The 24,048-nt window shown below is 44.2% G+C and overlaps 1 protein-coding gene and 1 long non-coding RNA gene across 4 annotated transcripts in view; one reads left to right on the top strand and one right to left on the bottom strand.

The window, feature by feature from the left end:
• On the top strand, positions 1-23,745 carry LOC137096060 (uncharacterized). Its single transcript, XR_010909207.1, has 2 exons — positions 1-73; positions 23,322-23,745. It is a non-coding gene; the product is annotated as an uncharacterized lncRNA (long non-coding RNA).
• The window catches only part of LOC132768729 (CD209 antigen-like protein E), a 46,728-nt gene continuing 22,746 nt past the window's right edge, over positions 67-24,048 (bottom strand). For all 3 annotated transcript variants that reach the window (XM_060764912.2, XM_060764910.2, XM_060764913.2), the window contains 7 exons: positions 23,286-23,411; positions 19,384-19,488; positions 18,307-18,369; positions 9,110-9,184; positions 7,037-7,212; positions 5,040-5,149; positions 67-1,667 (listed from right to left, as the gene is read on the bottom strand). In XM_060764912.2, coding sequence (XP_060620895.2) covers positions 1,535-1,667; positions 5,040-5,149; positions 7,037-7,212; positions 9,110-9,184; positions 18,307-18,369; positions 19,384-19,488; positions 23,286-23,411 — 788 coding nt within the window. In that variant the 3' untranslated portion in view covers positions 67-1,534. The remainder of the gene's footprint in view (positions 1,668-5,039; positions 5,150-7,036; positions 7,213-9,109; positions 9,185-18,306; positions 18,370-19,383; positions 19,489-23,285; positions 23,412-24,048) is intronic.

Raw genomic sequence — 24,048 nt, forward strand, 5'->3', positions numbered from 1 at the left:
CAGATCTGTGAGGAATGCAGCATCTCTCTGCCTGCCTGTCTTCTCCAGCAACAGGTCTGAATGGAGGAGGTTGGTGAGTGCGAATGAGTGAATGTTGGAGTAAATATGATGCTTCCCCTTTGTCTGTGTAACCAATATAGATATTACAAAACCAGTGCTGGGGTCTCTGTGTCTACTTCTTTCTCTGAAAGTGCCAGATATACTCTGTTGCACTGAAAATGGATTAAAGAATATTTTTTAAGGTTCAAAAAGTATTCATGGCATAATAATGATAGGAATGGAGCAACCGTGGGACCATTTTTATGCAGGTAGGCTTATTTTAAACTCCCAATCCCATTTTTTTTTAAAAAAAACACCCTTATTTTTTAAAAATGGCCACCAATGCTGCTATTTCCTGTGGGAGGAAAGACTTGCATTAGCTCAGTGTTATTGTTGTTGTTGTTGCATGCCTTCATATTTATGAGTTATGGCAACCTTAAGACAACCCTATCACAGTTTTTTTCTTGGCAAGATTTGTTGAGATGAGACTTGCTTTTGCTTTCCTTTGAGAGTGTGTCCTCCAGTAAAGGAAAGCAATGATCAATCTCTATAAACTAGTGAAGAGTAGAGACATCACACTGGCAACAAACATCCACAGAGTTAAAGCAATTGCATTTCTCGTAGTAAACTATGGATGTGAAAGCTGGACCATAAGGAAGGCTGAATGAAGGAAAATAGATACTTTTGAACTGTGGTGTTGGAGGAAAATTCTGAGAGTGCCTTGGACCACAAGAAGATCCAACCAGTCCATACTCCAGGAAATAAAGCCCAACTGCTCACTGGAGGGAAGGATATTAGCGGCAAAGATGAAGTACTTTGGCCACACAATGAGAAAACAGGAAAGCTTGGAGAAGACAATGATGCTGGGGAAAATGGAAGGAAAAAGGAAGAGGGGCCGACCAAGGGCAAGATGGATGGATGTTATCCTTGAAGTGACTGGCTTGACTTTGAAGGAGCTTGGTGTGGCCACGGCTGACAGGGAGGTCTGATGTGGGCTGGTCAATGAGGTCACGATGAGTTGGAAGAGACTGAATGAATAAACAACAAGAGAGTGTAACTTGCCCAAAATCACTCAGTGGATTTTCATGGCTGAGCAGGGATTTGAACCCTGGTCTCCAGAATCATCGTTCAGGGCTCAAACCATCACACCACACTGACTTTAATGTATTGGAAGACTAGTTATGCTTAAACATTGTATCCAGTTCCTTTTTCTCACCGGAGTGTGCTCTCCACCATCCATATGGTTAATAGGAACATGTTTACTGGACTTGCATTTAAGGAACAATTATTTCACCTGCCACACAGTCAGCCTGTGAATTGGTTATGGGCTGAGGTGAGACATGTGAAAATATTTCAGGATAATGGCAAAATCTATAATATCTTAAATTCAGCTACTTGCCAGCAGCAAAGCATTGCAAGACTTTGATGAGAGAAGGAGGGAACAAACATATTTTCATAATATCCTTTTCTCAGGAAGAGATCCAAGAGATACATTTCAGCAGATTAGTTTCTTTTTACAAATCCAGTGATGGTAAAGGGAACACACAGCAGAAGACCATGTCCCATTGGATTGTATGATACCACAATTCTTCTCTTGACTCCTCTCTGGCTCTCCTTTATCCCAAAACCTTGAAAGAAGAACAGAAATATGTGTCTTCAACATATAGCCACCAGGAGCATTCCCCATGTCCTTGCCATAATGCCCTCATGCTTCCCACTTCATACTCCCTTCCCTGAGCCACGAGGAGAGACAGATAAGAAATTTATTATTATTATTATTATTATTGTTGTTGTTGTTGTTGTTGTTGTTGTTATTATTATTATTAGCAGACACTGCTGCCACCTTGAAGATGAGAGATTAATGTAGGAATTGGCCCAGTGTGGCCCTTAAGCCACTTCTGGCTACTTTTGGTCTTGCTGGCATTTTTAACAGTCTGTGTTTCCCCTGAAGGACTCAGGGACAGAAAAATGGCTCCAGAATTTTCTGCATTTGCCCCTGATGTCAAGAGGTCTGATGGCCCAAATTCACTTGACTACATCTGAGGCTGGAAGTTTTGGATTTTTCCCATATATTTTCAAGCTGTGATTAGTTGAATTGGAGGACTTAGAGCCCATGGATATGGAGGATGAACTGGGTGTAAATAAATGAAAACTAGAGAAAATCTAGTGGAAGACGAGTGGAGACAGGGATTGAGAGCTATGTTGCCAAGGTTCCCAAAATGTCTCAGTTGGAGAGGATCAAACCAACAAGCCCCCTGCCCACTTCTTGTTCCAAAGTATAAAGAAGATGGGTTGCTGTGAGTTTTCCAGGTGGTATGGTCATGTTCCAGAAGAATTCTCTCCTGACTTTTTGCCCAGATCTATGGCAGGCATCCTCAGAGGAGGATTCCGGGCATGAAAGCCTTCCACAACATACAAAGAAAATCCTTGCCTATGATTGATGGAGAAGCTTCAAGCAATTCTGTCAATCATCAGCCAGGCTAGCAGGGACAAGAACCTCATGTGCATAATATTTGCTTCAGATAGAAAGAGGAAGCAAAAACTGCCCCCCCCCCCCCCCCCCGGTAATACAACCAACCAACACACAAAGAATTTAAAAGCCCAGGTAAATGTTTCACCCTTCAAACTAAATCAGAGCTATCCTAGAACTGATATAATTTTAGGGAATCTGTTGAATTCAACCGAAATGTTATCTGTAAGGTCGGAGGTATATGTGATGGGTTTGTGACAACAACAAAAAGGCAGAGTTCTCTCCAAATACTCTCGGTTGCTTGAGTTACACTACCAGACATCTTAAATGAAAGGGAATCACAGACGGAAGGGCAATTTGAGACCTGACAGGCAGGAGACCACAACAGCTTGGGTGGCTGACATTCACACTCCTGAGCAAATATGTCATACATCATGGGAAGTGCTCTTGCGGTTGACTTAAGATGACTAGGACTAGCAGTGCATGGTGACAGTTGCCATAAGGCAAAAGAGACATTGCTGGCAGTTTGCCCTACAGGGGTGGTACTAGGATGGTGGCTAGTCTCTGTGCTATTTCTGCTCAGCCAGCAATACAGAATACTAGAAAATTATTTTAACATTGTCCAGGTTGGTTGTTCTGATTTGATCTTGATAATACTTTATCAGTTTAAATAATACCATAGTAGGGAAGGTAAGCTAGAGGATATACTTCAAATTACAATATAGAAGATATTGTTTAAACAGTATTGTTTTAGAATTTAAAGTCTATGTAATCTAAGGTAACCAAGACCAAGTCTGATCCCACCAGGAAAGGACACGCATAGTACAGCAGTCTATGCTATGTGGAGGCACTCAAGAAGATAGTCATCAGGCAAGTGTGTGTTCAGGACATGCATGAAGAAGTTGGAGAATTTGATTCAAACCTTTCAATTTGTTCTCATTGTATTGCATGGCAGGTTTGATGACTCTGATCAAGCATGTTGATTTTTGTAGCTTGGCAGGTAGGAAGGCAAACATTTCACATTATCGTATAGGAAGGGGCACTGATAGCAAATAGATGAATTACAGCATAGTCGGAAGCAATATACAACCAAACATATACAGTGTATCTTTGGAAGACATTTGCTCCATGGCTCCATGCGCAAAAGAAAATGTTTTCTGCCTTGAACCCATTGTGAGAGTACTTCTATGATAGTACATGTGGGCTCCGGCCCATGTATTCAAGATAGTATCAGAGCAGACTACTCCAGATTATTTTGCCTGGTGTAGAATTTGTCAATAATAGCTAAAGAGTCTTTAACATTACTAATCACAGTAGATGCATTTTAATGCATTTCCAAATGCCGCAACCATCCCAAACTGTACTGAACATTAACATTGGGATTTTTTTTTTTACTGTATTAAGATAATAGATATTATTTGACTTAGTTTTGAACAAATAAGAAAATGGACCGACTTATTCTTCACTGAGGAACTTGTCAGGGACATCCATTGCCTGTTCTTTTGTCTGAATCACCACCTGTGTAGTGGTAGCCATGTATTTCATTCTTCATTACCAGTTTTTAACATTCTTACAAAGATTATTCTGAAAGATTTTAGCTTCCATCTAGTAAGAAAATTATGGGGGGGGGGGGGATCTGTTCCTGGTTTGAAAGTGTTATTTCTTGTTTAATTGTGCAGTACTTACTTTGGAAGTAGTTGTTATGCTCTAGAAATTTTGTTTTTGTAGTTGCCACAAACTATGTTGACTTGCTTGAGACTCTAGGATATATTCATTGAAAAACTATAGCAAAATGTGCTACAGGATGTCCCGCAAAAACAAAGTTTTGGCAGTCTAATATTTTTTCCCTATGTTTTTATGATAGAACCAATAAGAAAATTGGCTATTATAGAGAGGCCACTGTCATGGTATTTGTCCTTGCAAGACATGTGCTAGCAGATAACTTACCTTGTAATTGCCAGTCTTGGTAGAATGTGGATGAAATTTATATCTAAAAAGCTGGTTCACTATACAGGAAGTAAGAGAAATCTACCTCTATGACAGGAAATTCCCTCTTGGAAGAGTATTCATGGGCAAAAGGTGTCTCAATTAAAGTTTTATCACCAATCCTTGTTTCCACAACAAACCATTTTTTAAAAAATCCAGTTATCTCCAGGAGATAAAGTGCCACGAAATTTTCTGAATAGGGGCACAGTACAGGGGTGATAACCCTTCCCTATGCTATCCAAACCTTCCCCCCTCCCCCCCCTCTCTTTCTATATATACATGGCTGGAGTTACACTTGGTCCAATTTACAAACAAATTCAGCTTAAGAACAAACCTACAGAACCTATCTTGTTCGTAATTTGGGAACTGCCTGTAATTCTAAAGCTTAATTATGCCATTATATTGAAAATTGGACATTTTATGGCCATGTCTCAAAGTTTACCTCCACCTATTCAATTTCCTCAGCATACTGTATACTAGAACATGCACCGTGAAGCAGTTATATCCAGCTTTTAGAAAGCATTACAAAAAAACCTGTACTTACGCTATTGATACATGCAAATTGCCTTCTTTCCATCTCCACTTTCCCTCTGTTTCTATGTCAGTCATACCCAACCAGTGTGTCGAAGCATTGAGATTATCCTTTAGAAAACTCTGCAAAAATATTAATTTGTAGTTATGAATTATTTTTCTTAAAGCTGCAGTCTCCAAAACTTCTTAGTTACTAAATCCTGACAAATATACTTATGATTGAAAATGTTTAGGACTGTAATGTGTAGTAAGTCAGGTTTTAACATTCTTAACACCAGGACTAAACATTAACAGCTGTTCAGTGACATGAAAGTGTTTGTTTGGATTATTGATATTGCTGGATATTTTTTGCATTCACTTACTTTTTTGTACAATAGTTACTTTTTTGTACCGTTCTCATAGCTATTGGGGGGAAACGAGTCATGTTCTTGCATTTTGAATTCCTTGATCTGCTTCTGCACAATGTCACCTTTGAGAGCCCATTTTCCCTTGGCCTTGGCCTTAAGTGTGCACAGTGGCAGGGCTGTAGCCAGAAAAAAATTCGGGGAGGGTTGAAAATTTCGGGGAGGGGGGGGGAGTTTTGAAAATTTGGGGGGGGGAATTGGGGGGGGGTTGAAATCTGCCTCTTAGCTCACACTAAAGCAAAGAGCACAGCAGGGGCAGAGCAGCCTTCAATAGCCAGCAGCTCTCCCCCTGTCAACCAATTCCACCAAGTCTGGTCTCCTTCATGAGGGCCTTCTAATCTAACCCCCCCCCCCTCCAACTTGGTTGCTTCGCTACATCGGCTATTGCTGCAAGTAATGGCAGTGTGAATAAACTGTCAATATTTGCTTGAGATAGTGCTTGCAGTTCTGGAGGGACTCTTAATTTTTTGTGTCTCATAGATTTAGCATGGGGATTTGGTTAACCAGTTAAAATTCATGAGTAAACCAGGTTTATTTTTTTTAACCTGAAAAATTTCAGGGGGGGGTTGAACCCCTAACACCCCCCTCCCTCGCTACAGGCCTGCACAGTGGTATAATTAGGGTCGGTACAGCCCATTACAGTAATTAACAGACCTCTTCCTATATCAATCCTTTGTAATGTTTTTATACAAACGTCACTCATAAATTATTGTTTGTAAATTTGGTAAAATCAGCATTTTTTTAAAAAAAAAAACAGCATACGCCTAGTATACGAATAATAGCAAAGAATGTTATAGAAATAAATTATTTTAAAAGCATTTGAATTTTATTACAAGGTTTTCTTAGCGAGGTCTTTTGCCTTATGCTTTCCTCAGAGGCTGAGCGGGTGTGACTTGTCCAACATCACAGAGTGGGTTTTCATGGCTAAGCAAGAATTTGAACCCTGGTCTCTTGAGTCATAGTCCAACAAGAAAAACACTATTCAGTGCTGGCTCTCAACAAGCTTACTGACCTGTTTTGGACTAGATTTTTCTGGACTGTGTTTAAGGGCAACTCAGCATACAAGACTTTATACATAAAACAGCAAATATTTGACATAATCCATGTGTATTGCATCTATTCTTTTGAATTTTAAAGCCATATTATAATGCAATGCTGAGCTTAAAACACCCTTCCCCCTTTTCACAGATCCATCTGCAGCCTTTAAAAAGAGTGGGAGTGATTTATTGGTAGGGTCCTAGTATCATGTGATATCAACTTGGTTTGGACTGAGCATATGAAAAAGAGACCTCCAAGAGTGCTGCTCAGATTGTGCAAGACCTGGAGCCTTTGCCTCTGCCTCCTTGGAGAATATCTAATTTTGGACAGCAAGCATCATGTCCTTTTAAATGTATTAAAATGAAGATAATAACTAAAATCTATAGTTCTTTGTCAATGCAAACATTTATATTCCATTATTCTGAAGAAAGGTACCACCTAGAAACTCACTCCTTTGAAACCTTAATACCTTGAAGAAGAAGCAGAGGAGAGAGGCAAGCAGACGCCCGGAGGCTGCCTTGCTAAGAACATGCTCCTCAGCCATCATGACAGAAGAAAAGGGACTCACCTGTTCCTCATCAGACCAGATACTGACCAAATCAGACTCTTGATTAATGCAGTGCAACAGGGCACCAGTCCAGTTTTTCTTCTCAGTTGAAAAGTAATAGCAATTTTTCTCTTTCATTGCCCACTTTTTGGGGCATGAGTTGGGAACCAGAGACCTTCCCCAGCCACAGATGGATGCTGCAAAGCAAATGAAAAGCAAAAGATTCTATTAATGCTTAGCCCTGTTTGGAGACCTCAGTGTACACAGAGGCAGCTGACAATTCAGTGTCCTGTCGGCAGGGCATACACATCACCTGCTTTTCTCAACATTGCAGGCAATCTGCACTTGTTTCTTGACTCCAATTCAATCCTGAAGGGCCTCCTCCTGCAGAAGAGCTTCTGAAATATTCTGGATCCAGTTTAGAACAAAATATTTTCTATTCTGATTTTCCTGGCAGTGACCAGAACCAGCACAGGGCATTTTGCTGCTCTCCGAGATTTAATTATTTACAGTTTATTTACAGTTCTTATATTCCGCCCTTCTCACCCCGCAGGGGACTCAGGGCAGATTACAGTAAACACATATATGGCAAACATTCAATGCCAGTTTGACAAACAACATTTAACAGACAAAGGCTATTTAACTTTTTTCTGGCCACCAGGGGAGCTGCTGCTTTTCATCGTCCATCAACAACACCGATGAAGTTCTTCCGCATTCCACATTCCCCGGAGTCTTCTTTCTTTATGGCCTTATAAATTAGTTAAATTTAGCCTCCCACACAAGGTGCTCCCTTATTTTCCTACTTGACAGATGCAACTGTCTTTCGGGTTGCAAAGGTCGACAACGGGCTACACAATGGCTGGACACCCACTCCAGCCCGGGCTGGCTTCGAACTCATGACCTTTTGGTCAGAGTGATCTTTAATGCAGCTGACACTCAGCCAGCTGCGCCACAATCCCGGTGCATGATGTCCTAAAGATAGCTGAGACAGAAGATCTTTCAAACGACTCCTCCCCTTCCTGGCAATTAAAATTACAATACATTGTGTAACGACTTATGTTCTGATCTTTCCCGGAAAAAATCTGCCGCCTGAGGAATCTGTCTTTTTCTACCTAATGATAGGACTGCTGTTATTCATTTCTTTGCCAAACTACTCTGGCAAACACCACAGGAAATTCAGACAGGGCAACAGAGCCCCAAACCAGAGCTTGACAAGCAAGATTGCAACCGTTTATATTCCCCAAGCATTGGAAGCACAAGAGCTTCTGGCCCAGATTCAGTTTTTGTTCTGCAGTATCTGGGATATGAGACTATTAGGAGTCTTGGAGCAGACTACCAAGTCAGTAACTGGTGAGTAGATTAATAACTGGTTAATTGTTAATTCTTATCAACAAACCTAATAATTTGTCCCCCTGCTGTCCCTCGCATAAAGGACCTCAACGTGATGAGGTCCTTTATGGCATCATTCTGTTCCCTTTGAAGCCCCTGGAGTGAAGAACTAGCTCTGAACAGAATGGGCTAGATGACCCACGAAGTTCCTATTATTTCCATTGATTTGTCCAATATTACATAGTGGTAAATGTACAAACTGTGAAGAAGTCAGTATACGAACATAGAAGTCCACGTATCTACACGTAATTCTCTTCTTGTTCCCACTCCCTTTACCTCCCCTCTATTGTCGGTTAGAAAGGAAGGATGGAAGTACCTAGAGTCATAGAATCATAGAGTTGGAAGAGACTCATGGGCCATCCAGTCCAACTCCCTGCAAGAAGCAGGGAAACTGCATTCAAAGCACCCCGACAGATGGCCATCCAGCCTCTGTTTAAAAGCCAAGGAGCCTCCACCATAGCTGCTGTTCACAGAACAGAAGTGGATACTCTCAGTCCTTTGCCAGGATTGTCCAGGACAGAACATCTCACGACTCAGGAAGGAAGATCTCCAGGTGTTTACTGGAATGTTCTGGGCTTCTCTTCCATTCCTAATGGCTCTATTTTTTCTGCTTTGCTGGGTTTCTTTCAGAATTCCACCCCAAGGTAATCAAACCAGAAGAAAAATGGTCCAAATATAGAACATGCCCAGTGACCCCAGCCTCACCTGTGATGTTCTGAAATTCACTGATCCTTATGTTCTTTCCCATAATCTTTCGAATGTAATCCAAGCTCTTCCACACTGAAAGAAAAAACCAAAATACTCACAAACTAGGGCTCTCAGGTTACCCTTGGTGGTGCACTGCAGTCTAGCTGTCAATTCAATAGTGGGGGAAAGGGGCTGAGGCTGTCAGTGGTGGCAATGAAAGAGTGAAGCACTCAGCAGCATAGATTCATAGTCTTTTCTCCCAAAGGCTATAAGTTGCCTGAACCTGAAACACTCTTGTATTTTCTAAATATTTTTAAAGAATCAAATCTGTGAATGGGATCAATGCAACCCACCTACAAAAAAGTGTAGAGTGTGCTCTAGAGGTAGCAGAGTCCTGCACTTCAATTGCTTTCGTTTAATCAGATGCTTCCTTTCTGCATCTTCAGGAATTATGCACCAAAGTGGGAGGTCTGTCTCAGGGAACAGATGCTGTGGAGACCACCTCAACATGCCTGCTCCATTACTCCACACCTGATTACATGGTCTGAGAAGTGTACAATCAACACTAAGGACCTCATACGATGGAAGTCCTCAAGCCGGGCAATAGCAGGAGGATTTTCCACACAGCGTAGCGACTCTGGCAGGCAATGGGAGGAAACTGGTGGTCAGTGGTGGAAAATCATTGCTCTGAGCCCCACATCACCTGCTATGCGCTTACCTTATCCCACGGGAGGGAAGTGTTGCTGCCTGGCTTCCCCCATTCTTCTCAATGAGAACACAGGAAACTCCCTATGTTCTCGGGGAGGCGTCCTAGCAAGCTGCCAGAACGCTTTCTCTATAGAGCTGTGCTGGAAGTAGTGTTACATCGTATGATGGCATCTGTTGGGCTACGTCGAGGAAGTGTCCTGGAAACATCCTAGGATGTTTTCCAAAGACTGTGTGATTGTGGTAAATTGCCCCATGCCAGTTGTGTTATCCATTATTCTTCCCATACCAAAGGATTTTTTTTAATTTGGAGGAGAAAAAATGAAGCTTATGAGCAGTATGAGTCTGTCAATGGCCCTTCCTTTATTCCTCTTGACAAGTCTCTATATTAGTTCTTAGAGTAAAGTAGGATTGTTACATGTATATCATTTTGCTTCAAATCAACTTGATGATAGATGGCATATGTGGGGATTTATTCATTTGTTTTGGTTATATGTAGTTGGTATGTTTGTTCTATTTGCAAAGATTCTGGTTTGAAATCAAATACTTGATCAGTTTTGTCTGGATTGCTTGTGGTTTATTCTTGACTCAGGCAGCAAAAGGTCTTTCATTAGGCCTGGAACCATTATTTCAAATGCAGGGCAAATAGTGAACCAAGCAGAATGTGTATGTTTGTGTGTGTACAAAAGAGAGAAAGATTGATGTCCCTCCTGAACCATTCATAAGCCAACCAGCCTCAAACACATTTCAGAAATGACCCCCAGCAGTTCAAAGCCCTCCATCCCTGCCACCTCCATAAAGGCAATGTTCTTCAAAACAGAACTAACAAGAACTGCTTATATTGAAGAGCTTTAATGTTGCTTAAATTGATTGGCTTGGCCACAGTGATACATTTCTTAATTACAGCCTGTTTGGATTATTGCAGTGGTACTTTACAGGGACCTGATGTGGAAGAGTCTCTGGAAATTTTATTTGAACCAAAGAACTGCAGCCAGTTTACTGAGTGAGACTAGTTATAAAATGCAAAGAAAGCCTTTGTTAGAGTAGTTTTTTCTTCGTGGTCTCTGCGAATGCACACTTGTGGAGAGACTGCGCCTGCGCGGGCTCCAACGGAAACTTCTACATTTTAAACTTTTCAAGTTTTGGCGGTAACCCCGCCCAGCCCCAGCAGGGGATAAAAGGGCGCCCCGCACACACCGATCCAATTCCTTTTTTTCCGCCGCACGGCTCGCTTCGGTACTTCTATTGTTGGATAGAGATATTGTTGGATAGAGATTTTTGATAGAATTTTCTTCGAGTTGTTCGACAGTATTATGTCAACAACTCACTTCAAAAGATGCGCGAATTGTCCGAGGAAGATTCCTGATTCGGACAAGCACGCTCTTTGTCTTTTGTGTCTTGGAGAGGCACATATCACCTCCTCGTGTCGTCATTGTCAATCGTTGACGGCACAGTCCCGTAAAAACCGGGTTCATCGGCTTCGATACCTCCTGTACCAGCAGACGTTGGCTCCGGTACCTTCAACATCGACATCGGCGTCGACGTCGGCTGCGGTATCCAGGCCTTCGACATCAACATCGACGTCGAAGGAGGCATCGACATTAAAATCTGTCGATCCCTCGACGGAGGCCGAGCCTCGCCAGACAAGGGCGAAAAAGGCAGCACAGAAGAGACCGAGAGCAGCTATGTTGACAGCTTCCAAGGCCTCGGTGTCGACAGCTTCCAAGGCTGCAAAGCCTACGAAGCAGAAAGCTCCATGCACGGTCACGACTGAGACCGTACGCATCCGACACTCCTCGACTAGCTCGGTGGCATCGGTGAGATCGATGAGGTCCACGAGGTCGACATCGGCGACTCCGCCATCTTCCACGGCGGTTCGCATTGCCTTTCGCCGATCTCAAGAAGAATCTCGGCGTGCTTCCACCTCATCCTCCATCCCGCCCACCCCGGGCAAGTCTCTGTCGAAGACGGCTCAGCCACCGGCGAAGAAGAGGAAGACGATGCCGCCTCCATCCTCGCCTTCTTCTTCTTCCCGAAAGCAGACCACTGCCTCCTCGGCCACCTCGTCGACGAGGTCATCGCCTTTGCAATCTGCTCAACCCCAGCCGGCCTCTCAACCTGCTCGGGAGCCACAGCCGTTGACAGAGCTGCCTTTGGAACAGCCCGCATCCCCAGTGATCTTGGTGGACACGGTGATCGAGGCACCAGCTCGACATGTGACAGCCAGACAGGAGCTTTTCCCGTCTGTGACAACCTTGACAACTATGATGGCAAGACAGGAGACTTCTCCGGTGATGGAGACTCCAGAAAGGGGCAGGCAGACTATGAGACTGGCCCGTGCCATTCAGGCTTCGGCCTCCAAGGCCCCCCCAGCGGCTCCACCTCAACAACCGAGTCGGGATGTTTCCTCATCCCCTCCTCCCCAATCCGTGGCTGCCGATGACGAGGAGGAAGATGGCGAGTTACCGGGATCGGTACACTCGGGGTCCGTGTTATCTCTCGGGATCGAGAGATCACCCACTCATGACGCATACGAAGTGGACCCACCATCTCCCACGGACAATGTCCGAGCCTTTGCGGATCAAATGGCTCGCATGGCTGACGCTCTAGGCTTGGAGGTCAAGCAGACTTCCAAGGCAGTACAAGACCTGGTGTTCAAGAGGGTGCAATCAGAGTCTCCACCTGCTCCTCTTCTACCCTTCCTCCCTTACCTCCTTGAAGTGATCCAGGGCTCTTGGAAAACCCCCTCCTCCATCCCTCCAACCTCTAAAAAGATTGAATCATGGTACAGAACGGACGATGAGGGCTTGGAATGGCTGAAACACCACCCCGATCCTAACTCGGTGGTCGTGAAGGCGGCTCAGGCGTTTGGGAGGCAATCGTTGGCGCCGTCTGACCGGGAGGGGAAGAGATTTGACGCAGTAGGCAGGAAGCTCTACTCCGGTGCCCTCTTACTGGCCCGCATGGCCAACTATGGTGCTTGCATGGGCGCATACCAGCAAATTCTCTGGGAAAAAGCAGCCCCATTCTTTCAGAGAATGTCTGATGAAGATTGCACTGCCCTTTCCACCCTGGCTCAAGAAGCGAACTCTCTGGCGCATCACCAGATGCAGATGGCCAAGCACACGGGGGACACTGCGGGCAAGATGACCGCCCACGCCGTGGCAATCAGGAGGCATGCCTGGCTCAGATCCTCTGGCCTCTCTACATCATCGAGGCAGGTGATCGAGGACCTCCCGTTTGATGCCCTGGGGCTTTTCAACGCCGGGACGGACGACAAGCTGAAGTCAAATCACGACTTTAAGACTCTGGCTGCTAAGTGCGGGTTCGAGAATCAGAACCAGGCACAGAGAACCAGATGGTTCCAGTACAAGCGTCAGCACACGGTCCCGTACCGCACCATACAGTACCGCCAGCCAGCCCGTCCCCTGCATACCTCCCAGCAGACCCACCCTCAACAACCCCAACAGCAACGGAGACAGCACCAACAGCAGTGCTCACGATCCCAACAGCAGTGCTCACGCCGGGACGGACGACAAGCTGAAGTCAAATCACGACTTTAAGACTCTGGCTGCTAAGTGCGGGTTCGAGAATCAGAACCAGGCACAGAGAACCAGATGGTTCCAGTACAAGCGTCAGCACACGGTGGCTGCTAAGACTCTGGCTGCTAAGTCTTAGACTCTGTCTAAGACTCTGGCTGCTAAGTGCGGGTTCGAGAATCAGAACCAGGCACAGAGAACCAGATGGTTCCAGTACAAGCGTCAGCACACGGTCCCGTACCGCACCATACAGTACCGCCAGCCAGCCCGTCCCCTGCATACCTCCCAGCAGACCCACCCTCAACAACCCCAACAGCAACGGAGACAGCACCAACAGCAGTGCTCACGATCCCGCCAAGCTTCAGGAGGCAATCAGGCCAGGCGCCGCATTTGACGCCTTAATGGACGATACCGTTTGCAGTTCCGTTACAGATGTTGCTCCCATGTCCCTCCCAATGGTACCCGCCCTCATCCTTCCATCCGGCTCGACACCGTTCGGGGATCGCCTGACGAACTTTCTCCCTGCATGGGAAAATATCACCTCAGATGCATGGGTTTTAAAGATTGTCGACGAAGGCTATGCATTGGAGTTCGAAGAGCTCCCACCAACGGGGCAAATTGTCGATACCGAACCATCCTCGGCAATTCTGACAGAAGTCGAGACCTTGCTTCTAAAAGGGGCCATTTCCCCTCTTCCGGACTCTCAAAACCATTGAGCCTTCTTCTCCAGATACTTTATTGTCCCAAAGCCGGATGGCTCCCTCCGCCCAATCCTCAATCTCAGAGACTTAAACTCCTTCATCGAACCCCAAAAGTTCCGGATGGTGACGGTATCGTCCATACTCCCTCTCCTCAGGTACAGAGACTTCTTCGCGTCCGTCGATCTCTGGGACGCTTACTTTCATCTCTCAGTCAGAAAACACCACAGGCGCTTCCTGGCCTTCAGGGTAGCGGGACAGACGTATGCCTTCAACGTGCTTCCGTTCGGGCTCGTAACGGCACCGAGAACTTTCACAAAATGCATGTCGGTGGTCGCAGCAGCCCTCAGAAGGGAAAAAATCCGCATTTTCCCATACCTAGACGACTGGTTGTTGGCAGCACGCTCCCCGGACCTCCTGCGGATTCAGGTGGCAAGGACGCTTTCCCTCCTCGAGGACCTGGGCCTCCAGCTGAATGAGGAGAAATCTCATCTCGAGCCCACCACTCGCATAAAGTTCATAGGCGCCATGTTCGATTCTCTCTCCCAGTCGGTGTTCCTCCCAGAAGAGAGATTCAGGGCTCTTCGAGCCGAGGCGCTCAAAGTTCGTCGATCCCGAGTAGTTCCAGCAAAGCAAATACAGATCTTCCTTGGGCATATGGCCTCCACGGTGATGGTGACACCGTTGTTGAGGCTCCACTTCCGTCCCCTCCAGAGATGGTTCTTGGACCATTTCAATCCCATGCGGGACAGTGCCGTGAAACGCCTGCTGGTACCAAGGTCGGTGAAGGACTCTCTAAACTGGTGGATGGACCGCCAGCATGTCTGCAGGGGCATTCCATTCCACTCAGAGCCCCCAGCTGTCACGATCACGACGGATGCCTCGATGTTCGCATGGGGATGCCATACAGGAGACCTCTCAGTTCACGACCTCTGGTCCCCACAAGAAAGACAGTGCCACATAAACTATTTGGAGTTGCTGGCGATCTTCAAAGCCCTGAGGGCATTTGCCCTCCTGGTCACCGGGAAGTCTGTCCAAATCCTTACGGACAACATGGTGGCAATGTTCTACGTGAACAAGCAGGGCGGAACGGGCTCGAGAAAACTTCTCAAGCTGTCACTGGAACTATGGGAGTGGTGTGTAGCCAGGTCGGTGTCGATAACAGCTCTACACCTTCCGGGTGAGACCAATGTCGAGGCGGACGCACTCAGCAGAAACAAGTCAACCTCTCACGAATGGAGGTTGAACCCCGACGAACTAGCCAAGATCTTCAAGGATTGGGGCCTCCCAGTTGCAGACCTCTTCGCGTCACCGCAAAACGCTCAGCTTCCGCAGTTCGGTGCCAGGCTTGCTCCGAACACGGTACCGGGGTGTCTCGGAGACGCATTCCTCCTAGATTGGTCGAGACATCTGCTCTACCTCTTCCCACCCTTCCCGCTCATCCCGAGGGTGATCGAGAGGATCCAGTCGGCGCAAACGAACTGTATCTTAATAGCGCCGGAATGGCCACGACAACCGTGGTTCTCGGTCCTCCTCCAGTTGTCCAAGGGACGGATGAGACGCCTTCCACTTCGGCAGGATTTGCTCTCTCAGGAAGGGGGTCTACTGCTCCACCCCGACCTCGCTTCTCTTCATATTTCGGCGTGGAGGATCCGGTTCTGAAGTCCCAGTGCCCAGAAGTTCTGCCAATCCTGGCTGCAGCTCATAAGCCTGCTACCAAGAGATGCTATTCGGCGTGCCTTAATCGTTTCCAGGCCTTCCTCTCCGAGAAAGGGTTGGACGATGGTCGACCTTCGGTACCGTCGATCCTCTTGTTCTTGCTGCACCTTACAGAACGGGGCTTGTCGCTGTCGTCGCTCAAGTCTCACCTGGCGGCCATCTCCTGGCAGCTTCAACGCGCAGGGGAAGCTTCCTTGTTCAAGGATAGCTCTGTGAAGTCTTTCCTGCGGGGCTTCAATAACCTCCATCCCCCGGTCTGCCCCCCAACTCCGGGTTGGGACCTCGACCTCGTGCTGGCTCGGCTCGCACAAGCTCCCTTCGAACCTTTGGCATCGATCGATCTTCGACTTCTGTCATGGAAGGTGGCCTTTCTGGTCGCGATCACCTCGGCCCGTAGGCCGTCGGAACTCGCGGCACTGCGTGTGGACGAACCATACTTTGTTGTCCACGAGGATAGGGCAGTTCTCCGCACAGATATGACGTTCCTCCCTAAAGTTGTGTCCCCCTTCCATGTCAATGAAGACATTGTCCTTCCCTCGTTTTGTCAATCTCCCTCTACCCCGACGGAAAAAAGACTCCATATGCTCGATGTGCGGAGAGCATTACTGTGTTACAGGGACAGAACTGCTCAGTCTCGTAGGACTCAACGATTGTTGCATATGCCCATGATAAGGTGGGCTTGCCGATTACGGCGCAACGTTTGTCTCATTGGATCACCTCGACTATCGAGCTTTGTTACCAGCTGGCTCGACAACAACCCCCCTCGGTTGTCCGGGCTCGGTCAACCAGGGCTATGGCGACATCGACGGCCTTCCTTAAGGGAATTCCCTTGAACGCTATTTGTAAAGCGGCCATTTGGAAGAATCCACAGACATTTGTTGCACATTATAGACTAAACACCAGGCATACACCTGATATGGCCTTTGGGAGAGCGATTCTGGGATCATGTCCGCCTTAGAACTCTGCAAGTTCTTTTTTGTATGTCTGTCGGTACCATGGACTTCTTCGGTACCGTATATGGTTGTGAATGTTATTTACATGTTTTTTACTTGAATACAACTGTTTACCGGTGATGGTAAATGTAATTACACCTATATACTTGATACCCTTGCTGCCTGGGGCGCAGGCAACCTTGCACTATAGCCTCGTGGAGGCTCATTACGGGTGCTACTTTGGGTCGCTATCGACGACTTTGCATTACAAATGTGTTTTTGCACTTGTTGACAAAACTGTTTTTGTGTAACTACTTAATGTGCCCTCATTGCCATGAGTGTCTTTAACAATGACTGTGTTGTGTTTTTTCCAAGGGTCAAAAGTTTATTTGATTGTTCAAGAATGCCCTCATTTGTTGAGTGTCTTTCACTGTAAATTGGTCACCTTCACGTGACCGGGAGGATCACGTACTCCCATAAGCTTTATGCACTGTGCCCTTCTTCGGAAGTGATTGCAACCTCTTGTTTGGTAACTGTTTGCACTTAATAAAATTGTTTGGCCCTTGACTTGAATAGTCGGTTTGCCTTCTTCCCGCCTCCGGGACCTAAGCTTGCTAGTCTCCACAAGTGTGCATTCGCAGAGACCATGAAGAAAAATGGTAGGTTACATACCTGTGACCATCTTTCTTCGAGTGGTGCTCTGCGAATTCACACTAACCCGCCCAGCCTCCCCTCAAGCAAACCTCCAATTTCTCGCTACCGTAGCGGCGTAGGAATTGGATCGGTGTGCGCGGGGCGCCCTTTTATCCCCTGCCGGGGCTGGGCGGGGTTACCGCCAAAACTTGAAAAGTTTAAAATGTAGAAGTTTCCGTTGGAGCCCGCGCAGGCGCAGTCTCTCCACAAGTGTGAATTCGCAGAGCACCACTCGAAGAAAGATGGTCACAGGTATGTAACCTACCATTCTCTGGCTTCTGATCCATTTTGAGGCACAATTCAAAGCGCTAATTCTGACGTACAAAGCCCTATGAGATTGAAATACTATTTTCTTCCCTGTAAGCCTGCCCAGGTTTAAAGGTCTTCCGGGGAGGTCTTTCTGTCTGTCCCACCACCTTCACAGGTACAACTAGAGAAGGCCTTCTAGGGCCCCTTTCACATATCTGAATAAAATCCCACAACATCTGCTTTGAACTGAAATATATGACAGTGTGGACTCAGATGACCCAGTTCAAAGCTGATAATGTGGGCTCTTCTGCCTTGATATTCTGGGTGATCCTAGAGAAAAGCTGGACTGGCCCATTCTATGGTGTCCTTCCTGTACAGGTGAAGATTTCGTTGTTTTTATGGGGAAATTGATTAAACAGTGGTGTGTACTGTCCGTATATGTTGCTTTTCAATGGATATGCTTTTAAATTGTTTTTAATTCTATTCATAATCTAATTATATTTCTGTATGTTTTTCATGAAGTGAACTTTTGTTAGTATTTTATCTATTTGTAAGCTGCCTTGAATCCTGGGGTTGGAAAATGATGAGATATAACTAAATTATAGGAGGAATAGTAACAAAAATAATACCAGTAGCAGTAGTTGCAATACTAACAACAGTAATAACGATATAGTGCTTACCTCCCACAAGCATCTCTGAGTAGTTCAAGTTTAGGGCCTGTAGCTCCTCCGACACTGCTGAGTCTGGAGAAGGAAAATTAGGCAAAGACATGTTGCTGCTACTCTTATTGCGCTGCCAAAGAGAGCCTAATTGAACCACAGCTTCCTTGTGGATCATCTAATGGCCCTCACCATTATGCCCAACCGACTTCCCAAGACCTTTGTAGCAACAGTGAAAACTGATCCAATGGGAAATGGTAGAGGAAGGAGACATGGTGAAGGACTGTTTCTTCTTCAGAAGCTTGGAAGGCAGAGTATCAGAAATAGATCATATAAGGCTTTTTTAAATGCCGAGAGAGAGAGAGAGAGAAAATATTTTCAGGAATCCAATATTTGTCAAGTATGATTTAGAAACAGTTATCAGAGCAGAGTCCTATGTTGCTGTTAATGAGAGCCACAGATTAAACAGACAAAGCTGAATAGGTGAAAGCCAATAAGTAAAAAATAGGTGAATAGGTGAAAAATAGATAGTTGTTCCTGTTGAGGAAAGCTCAGTGGCCAAATCAGGGACACAGTTGATAGCTTTTTAAAGATCTTTCTCTCTTTGCTTCAAAAGACTTATGCACCACTGATATCTAAAGATTATTTTTGCATCACTGTGGAAAAATAATATACAGTATATTTATTTATTATGTATTTATTTCACATATTTGTATCCTAAAAGGGGACTCAGGGCAGCCTTAAAGCAGTCAGCAATTCAATGCCATTACATATAAATATAAAAATAAATACCATTAAAGCCATACAATTAAAATTAATTATTAAAACATCAATTAAAATCACTTATTCACAATACACACAATGAAAATGCAGTGTTTACATCACCCAGGAACAGGGGTGGAGGTTTGGATGACTCAGTAATATATGTATGTTTTGAATACTTGCTTATTAGTCAGAATGGTTGAAGCATGTTGCTTTAGCCCTCGGCAGCTAATCGTGCAGGATGAAATGCACAGCAAGATACAAACTGTTAATTCAGATTGCTCCTGACAATACACTGAAATGGACTTTGTTCTGAATAAGAGAGAGATCACTTACGCTTGATCAGGACCAGAGATAAGAGACCTGCATACATGGCAAAGCATACAGCCACCATGACATAAAGTATCAAAATATGAACTCTTCTTTGGTGTGTAGACTCAGCTGTGGAAACAATTGTGGAAAAGCAGATTAGTGGAAGGATTTCATTTAAGATTAAATAAAGCATTTATAAACAATAATGTTTATTTTCTAGATAAATAAAACATTCCTAGAAAATGCTCCTTTGTTTCTCAAGTATCTACTGTGCAAGAAGAGACACAAATGATATGGGTCATTATGCAGTTCATGAAGGGAGCTTATGTGGCTGCAAACAGAAAGGATACAATTCTCCATCCTCCCATCCTAAAGACCTTAAACATCTACTGCAGAGGGCTGAGAAATTATCTAGACCAAGTTTTCATTACTGGAGAAGGCTATAAAGTAGTGGGTAGGGAAACGTTGCTTTGAACAATTACATTCAATTTAGATCTTTTCTGTATAAAAAGAGCAGTGGAGAGTATAAAAGTTAAAGAACCATCTAGGATTTAGAAAGTATTCTAAGAAATAGAGGTCAACAGTTTTATGGAATACCAGACCTCAAGTATCCAATGAAACTCACAACTAAACAAAAAAAAATCTGGCCTTGTGCTGATATTACAGTCCACATATTCTTCCATTTGGATATATGGTCATCTGGAGTAAAGAGAGACCAAAAGTAGATTTGGGGATCTTGTTTATCATACATCGCCAAGGGTTTCTTGTCAACTATGAAGCAGGTTTTCCCTTTTCTTAATCAGGTAATTGGCATCCCTGGTCTGTAGTAACTAAGTGTACATTTGTCATTTATCTATGCAGTCCATTTTGTGCATGGGCCTTGGCTTCAACAGGCACAAGGACTCATTTTGCATCTTCATTGCATTTGTGGATTATGGATGGTACAGAAAGAAAGAAAGAAAGATCAAATTCATATCAGTTCTAGACATAATGTGAACATAGACACTAGGGATTATGTAGAAGGCATATGCTGATTATAACAAGTTGTGTAGAAATAAGAATCAGAAACAAAGGAAATAATATGTCCAGACCAAGTGCATCCTGAGTTGGGTTACTAAGAGCAATAAAGGAGAATACCTCTGTAACTTTAATGATTATGCAAATGGGGTTTTGGGTGACAAACAACACTTGCTGTGATTCCCTCTTCTACCTAACCACCATCACAGGTACATCTTGTTGAAACACAGGAAAAGCCTTCTTCATGGCTGCGCTTTGGTTTTGGAACTTCCTTACTTCATTTGAAGACATAATCCATTGCCAGAACACAGTAACCACAGCCCTAAGAGAGTAAGGGCTCATTCATAATGATTAAAAATACTAGAAAGTACCATATTTTGTTCCTGTTCCTTCTGATTTTATTTTTGTTTATCCCAGAATATTTGTCAGCTCAGAGTACAATTGGAGATTTTTTTAAAAAAACAACAACAACCCATCTCCCCAGGTGAGTTTATTTTAATCCAGTATAACACTGGAAAGAACAGAATAAAAATGGAACTTTTAAATCTGTCTGGATGCACCCAATATTGAGAAATGTTGTCATCCCAGCTGGGACAAATTTGCATCTTTGGAGGACCAGGTTTATCTTTGTGATACCCAGCTCCCAGTCATAGCTGTTCTCTCTTCCATTATCTGTGAAATGGAGATTCATGCCAGGGAATGGAACTGGGACCTTCTGCAGGCAAGGCACACACAATTTCATAAACTTTATGACCCTCTATTCCCAGTGCAGTGCAAACTATTGCAGTTTTCAAATTTCAATGTTCTTTGTGTTCGAGTGTGAATGGAAGAGAATTATGGCATAGTTTTATGTGAATTGATCACATTGATCTTTTGTGATCTCTTTTGAACATCCATGTTTCAAGGATTGCACAAAATACGCGATTTACACACACAGAGAGGGAAACATCATGAGAATTTAAATGGTGCAAAGACTAGGAAAGGCTATCTACAGCAGCTGTTCAAGAATATGCTAATATTTAAAGATTGAATGCCTGAATTAATATGATTGGCCTTATTCAGCAGACGTCAGCAAGTATGAGATTCTCAAATAATACAATAAACACAAATTTCTCTGCTCATAGAACTCCTTTGGGAAGGGAGATGGGTGCTCTGGGGGATTTAAAAGGCTGAACCCAATTTAAAAACCCAGGGAAAAAGCTTTCTTTTTCTAAAATGAAAAGCAGAGAGGAATTTGCCAGCTTACTCTTATAAGAATTATATTAATATTTCCTGGGAAAACAAACGGCCTCTGGGAAGACAATCCAGTTTTTTATTTAACAAAATGGCGAACACAACTACCATGTCAGGCTACACAGAGAAGCCATTGAAATCCGCAAGCATGTGGACAATTTCAACATAAAGGAAAAAACCATGAAAATGAACAAAATCTGGCTACTACTACTAAAAAAACCTCTAAAATTATAACAGTAAATAAACACAGGGGAACTCCAGAGAAGAAACAATTAGGGATGGCTAATCACCTCTCAACAAAGGATTCCCCCAGGCAGTAACAAGGCACACCTAAAAACAGTCAGGCCATCAAATGCTAATCAAGGTGGCCAATTGAAACATCCACACCTACCTCCAACAGACAAGAGTTCTTTCTCCCACCCTGGACTTTCCACAGCTATATAAACCCAATTTTCCTAGTTTCCAACAGACCTTACAACTCCTGAGGATGCCTGCCATAGATGCAGGCAAAACATCAGGAGAGAATGCTTCTAGAACATGGCCATACAGCCCGAAAAACGTACAACAACCCATAGTGAACACAGCAGATAGTCCTAGGCAGCAGGTTTGTTAAATAGCTTGTAAACATGCAATAATATCCAGTGTGCAGGATTTGATTTTGCTTTACTAACCTGAAAAAAACTATGTTTCTTGCACTACTGTTGCAATAAAGAAAAAAATGAATGAAATAAGAACATTTTAAAAACTTTTGAATTAAAATGCATTGACTGATAAAGCGATCAGGCTAAATTAGATGTATTTTGAAGCACAAATGTTGAGTGCATACTTGGAAGTGGGGATTGGGAGGGAAAGCAAAGGAGCCCATGGAGAGGAGTGGTATCTGTCTTAAGAACGCTGCTTCCTGTCTCATTGAGAGTAAGGAGAATTGGGAGTGGGAAGGAGCCCATGGAAAGAAATGGTGCCTGTCTTAAGAATGATACCTTCTGTCTCCTCTAACAACCTCATCGGACACCCAGAGGCAGGAGGTAGTGGTGCTCCGCTTTGCTGCAAGGCTTGGGGAATCTGCCACCCCAAGGCTCGTAATGATCACATGGGGGGAAGCATGAGTGCACTTGAAGTACATGGCTTCTTCCCATAGATACAGGCAACACAGGAAACCTCCCGTGTTGCTGCAGTGGCATGCTGGTTCCTCCCATTCACCTATGGAGCTGGCATAATGTCATCTGATAGGAGCTGGTCAGCTCTATGGGTAACCGGGGCTATATCAGTGTATGCTGCTGATTCTAGCCCCATATGATGAGGTCATAAGTGGATGGTTGAGCTGAACACCATTAAGTGCACCTAAAAGTTTGACACTTCACCAGCTTTTATATATTAGTCACTAAGATAATCTGGATCCATCCTATTTTGGGGAAATTCACTTCCATCTATTCATTCTTTTATGAAGGATATTTATAACAAAATTTATTTATTATGGCTGAAATGAAACCCACATTGTTTTATTTGCTGGGACAGAATCCTGTGACGCTTTCTTAACTGCTCAATTCATATCATCTTAATATACCGTAACAAGTGAGCCATGCATTACCATTGCAGCTCCAACTCTTGAAGACAGTGAGAAGACTAACACAGTGAGTGCACATATATTAAATTAGATACTAGAGAAATTCCCATACCATTTTTATTTTCCATGTCTTCTCTTTTTTCCACAGCTGACAGCATTGCCTTACTTTCAGGAACCTTTGGAGTTACAAATCCCCCATCATCATAATCGTCATCCGCATGGAGTGAGATGGGTAAATCTAAAAGGAAGAAAAAATTGGCACTGGCTCAGAAGACAGAGCAGAATTGTCTACGAATGGACTGTTGTGAAATTTTTAAGACTCCTTCTAAGCCAAACCAATTTATATAAAATCCAATGTGATTCTACTGCATATGGGTGGTCAGAAAAATCTGTATTTCTGCTTTCAAAATGTGGTGCTTGAATACAATTCTGCAGCTTTGTCATTTTGCCCTCCTGTAGTGCCCACTTGTATAGTCTTTTCAGAGGGTAGAAGAGATCTTGGAGAGCTAAAGGGAATGGCAAGTCATTTGCTGTAGTCTGGAAATAAAGTTTGTGGAGTTGCTGACTAATAACTTGTTAGTGTTCCTTTTATGCCACTCAAACATACAGAAAATGCTATCTAGTTCCTGTAAATTGCCACTCAGATGCTGTACCTTTTACAATGTACCCTTCTCCAAGCATTTTCTCTCCCACACCCATGGTCTTGGAGAACAACAGCAATTCAATACCCTGGTCATGACTATTCCCTAGTATTTCCTCTTTAGACCAAATACTTTTGCCTCTTGGCCAGTTAGAGCTCCTGCTTGTCCTCTCCCCTTCAGGAGACAAAGATAAATAATCATAAACATTGGGAGCTAAGAGTTGAAGAGCTCCCT

This window comes from Anolis sagrei, chromosome 2, assembly GCF_037176765.1.
Source record: "Anolis sagrei isolate rAnoSag1 chromosome 2, rAnoSag1.mat, whole genome shotgun sequence".
Taxonomy (NCBI): Eukaryota; Metazoa; Chordata; class Lepidosauria; order Squamata; family Dactyloidae; genus Anolis; species Anolis sagrei.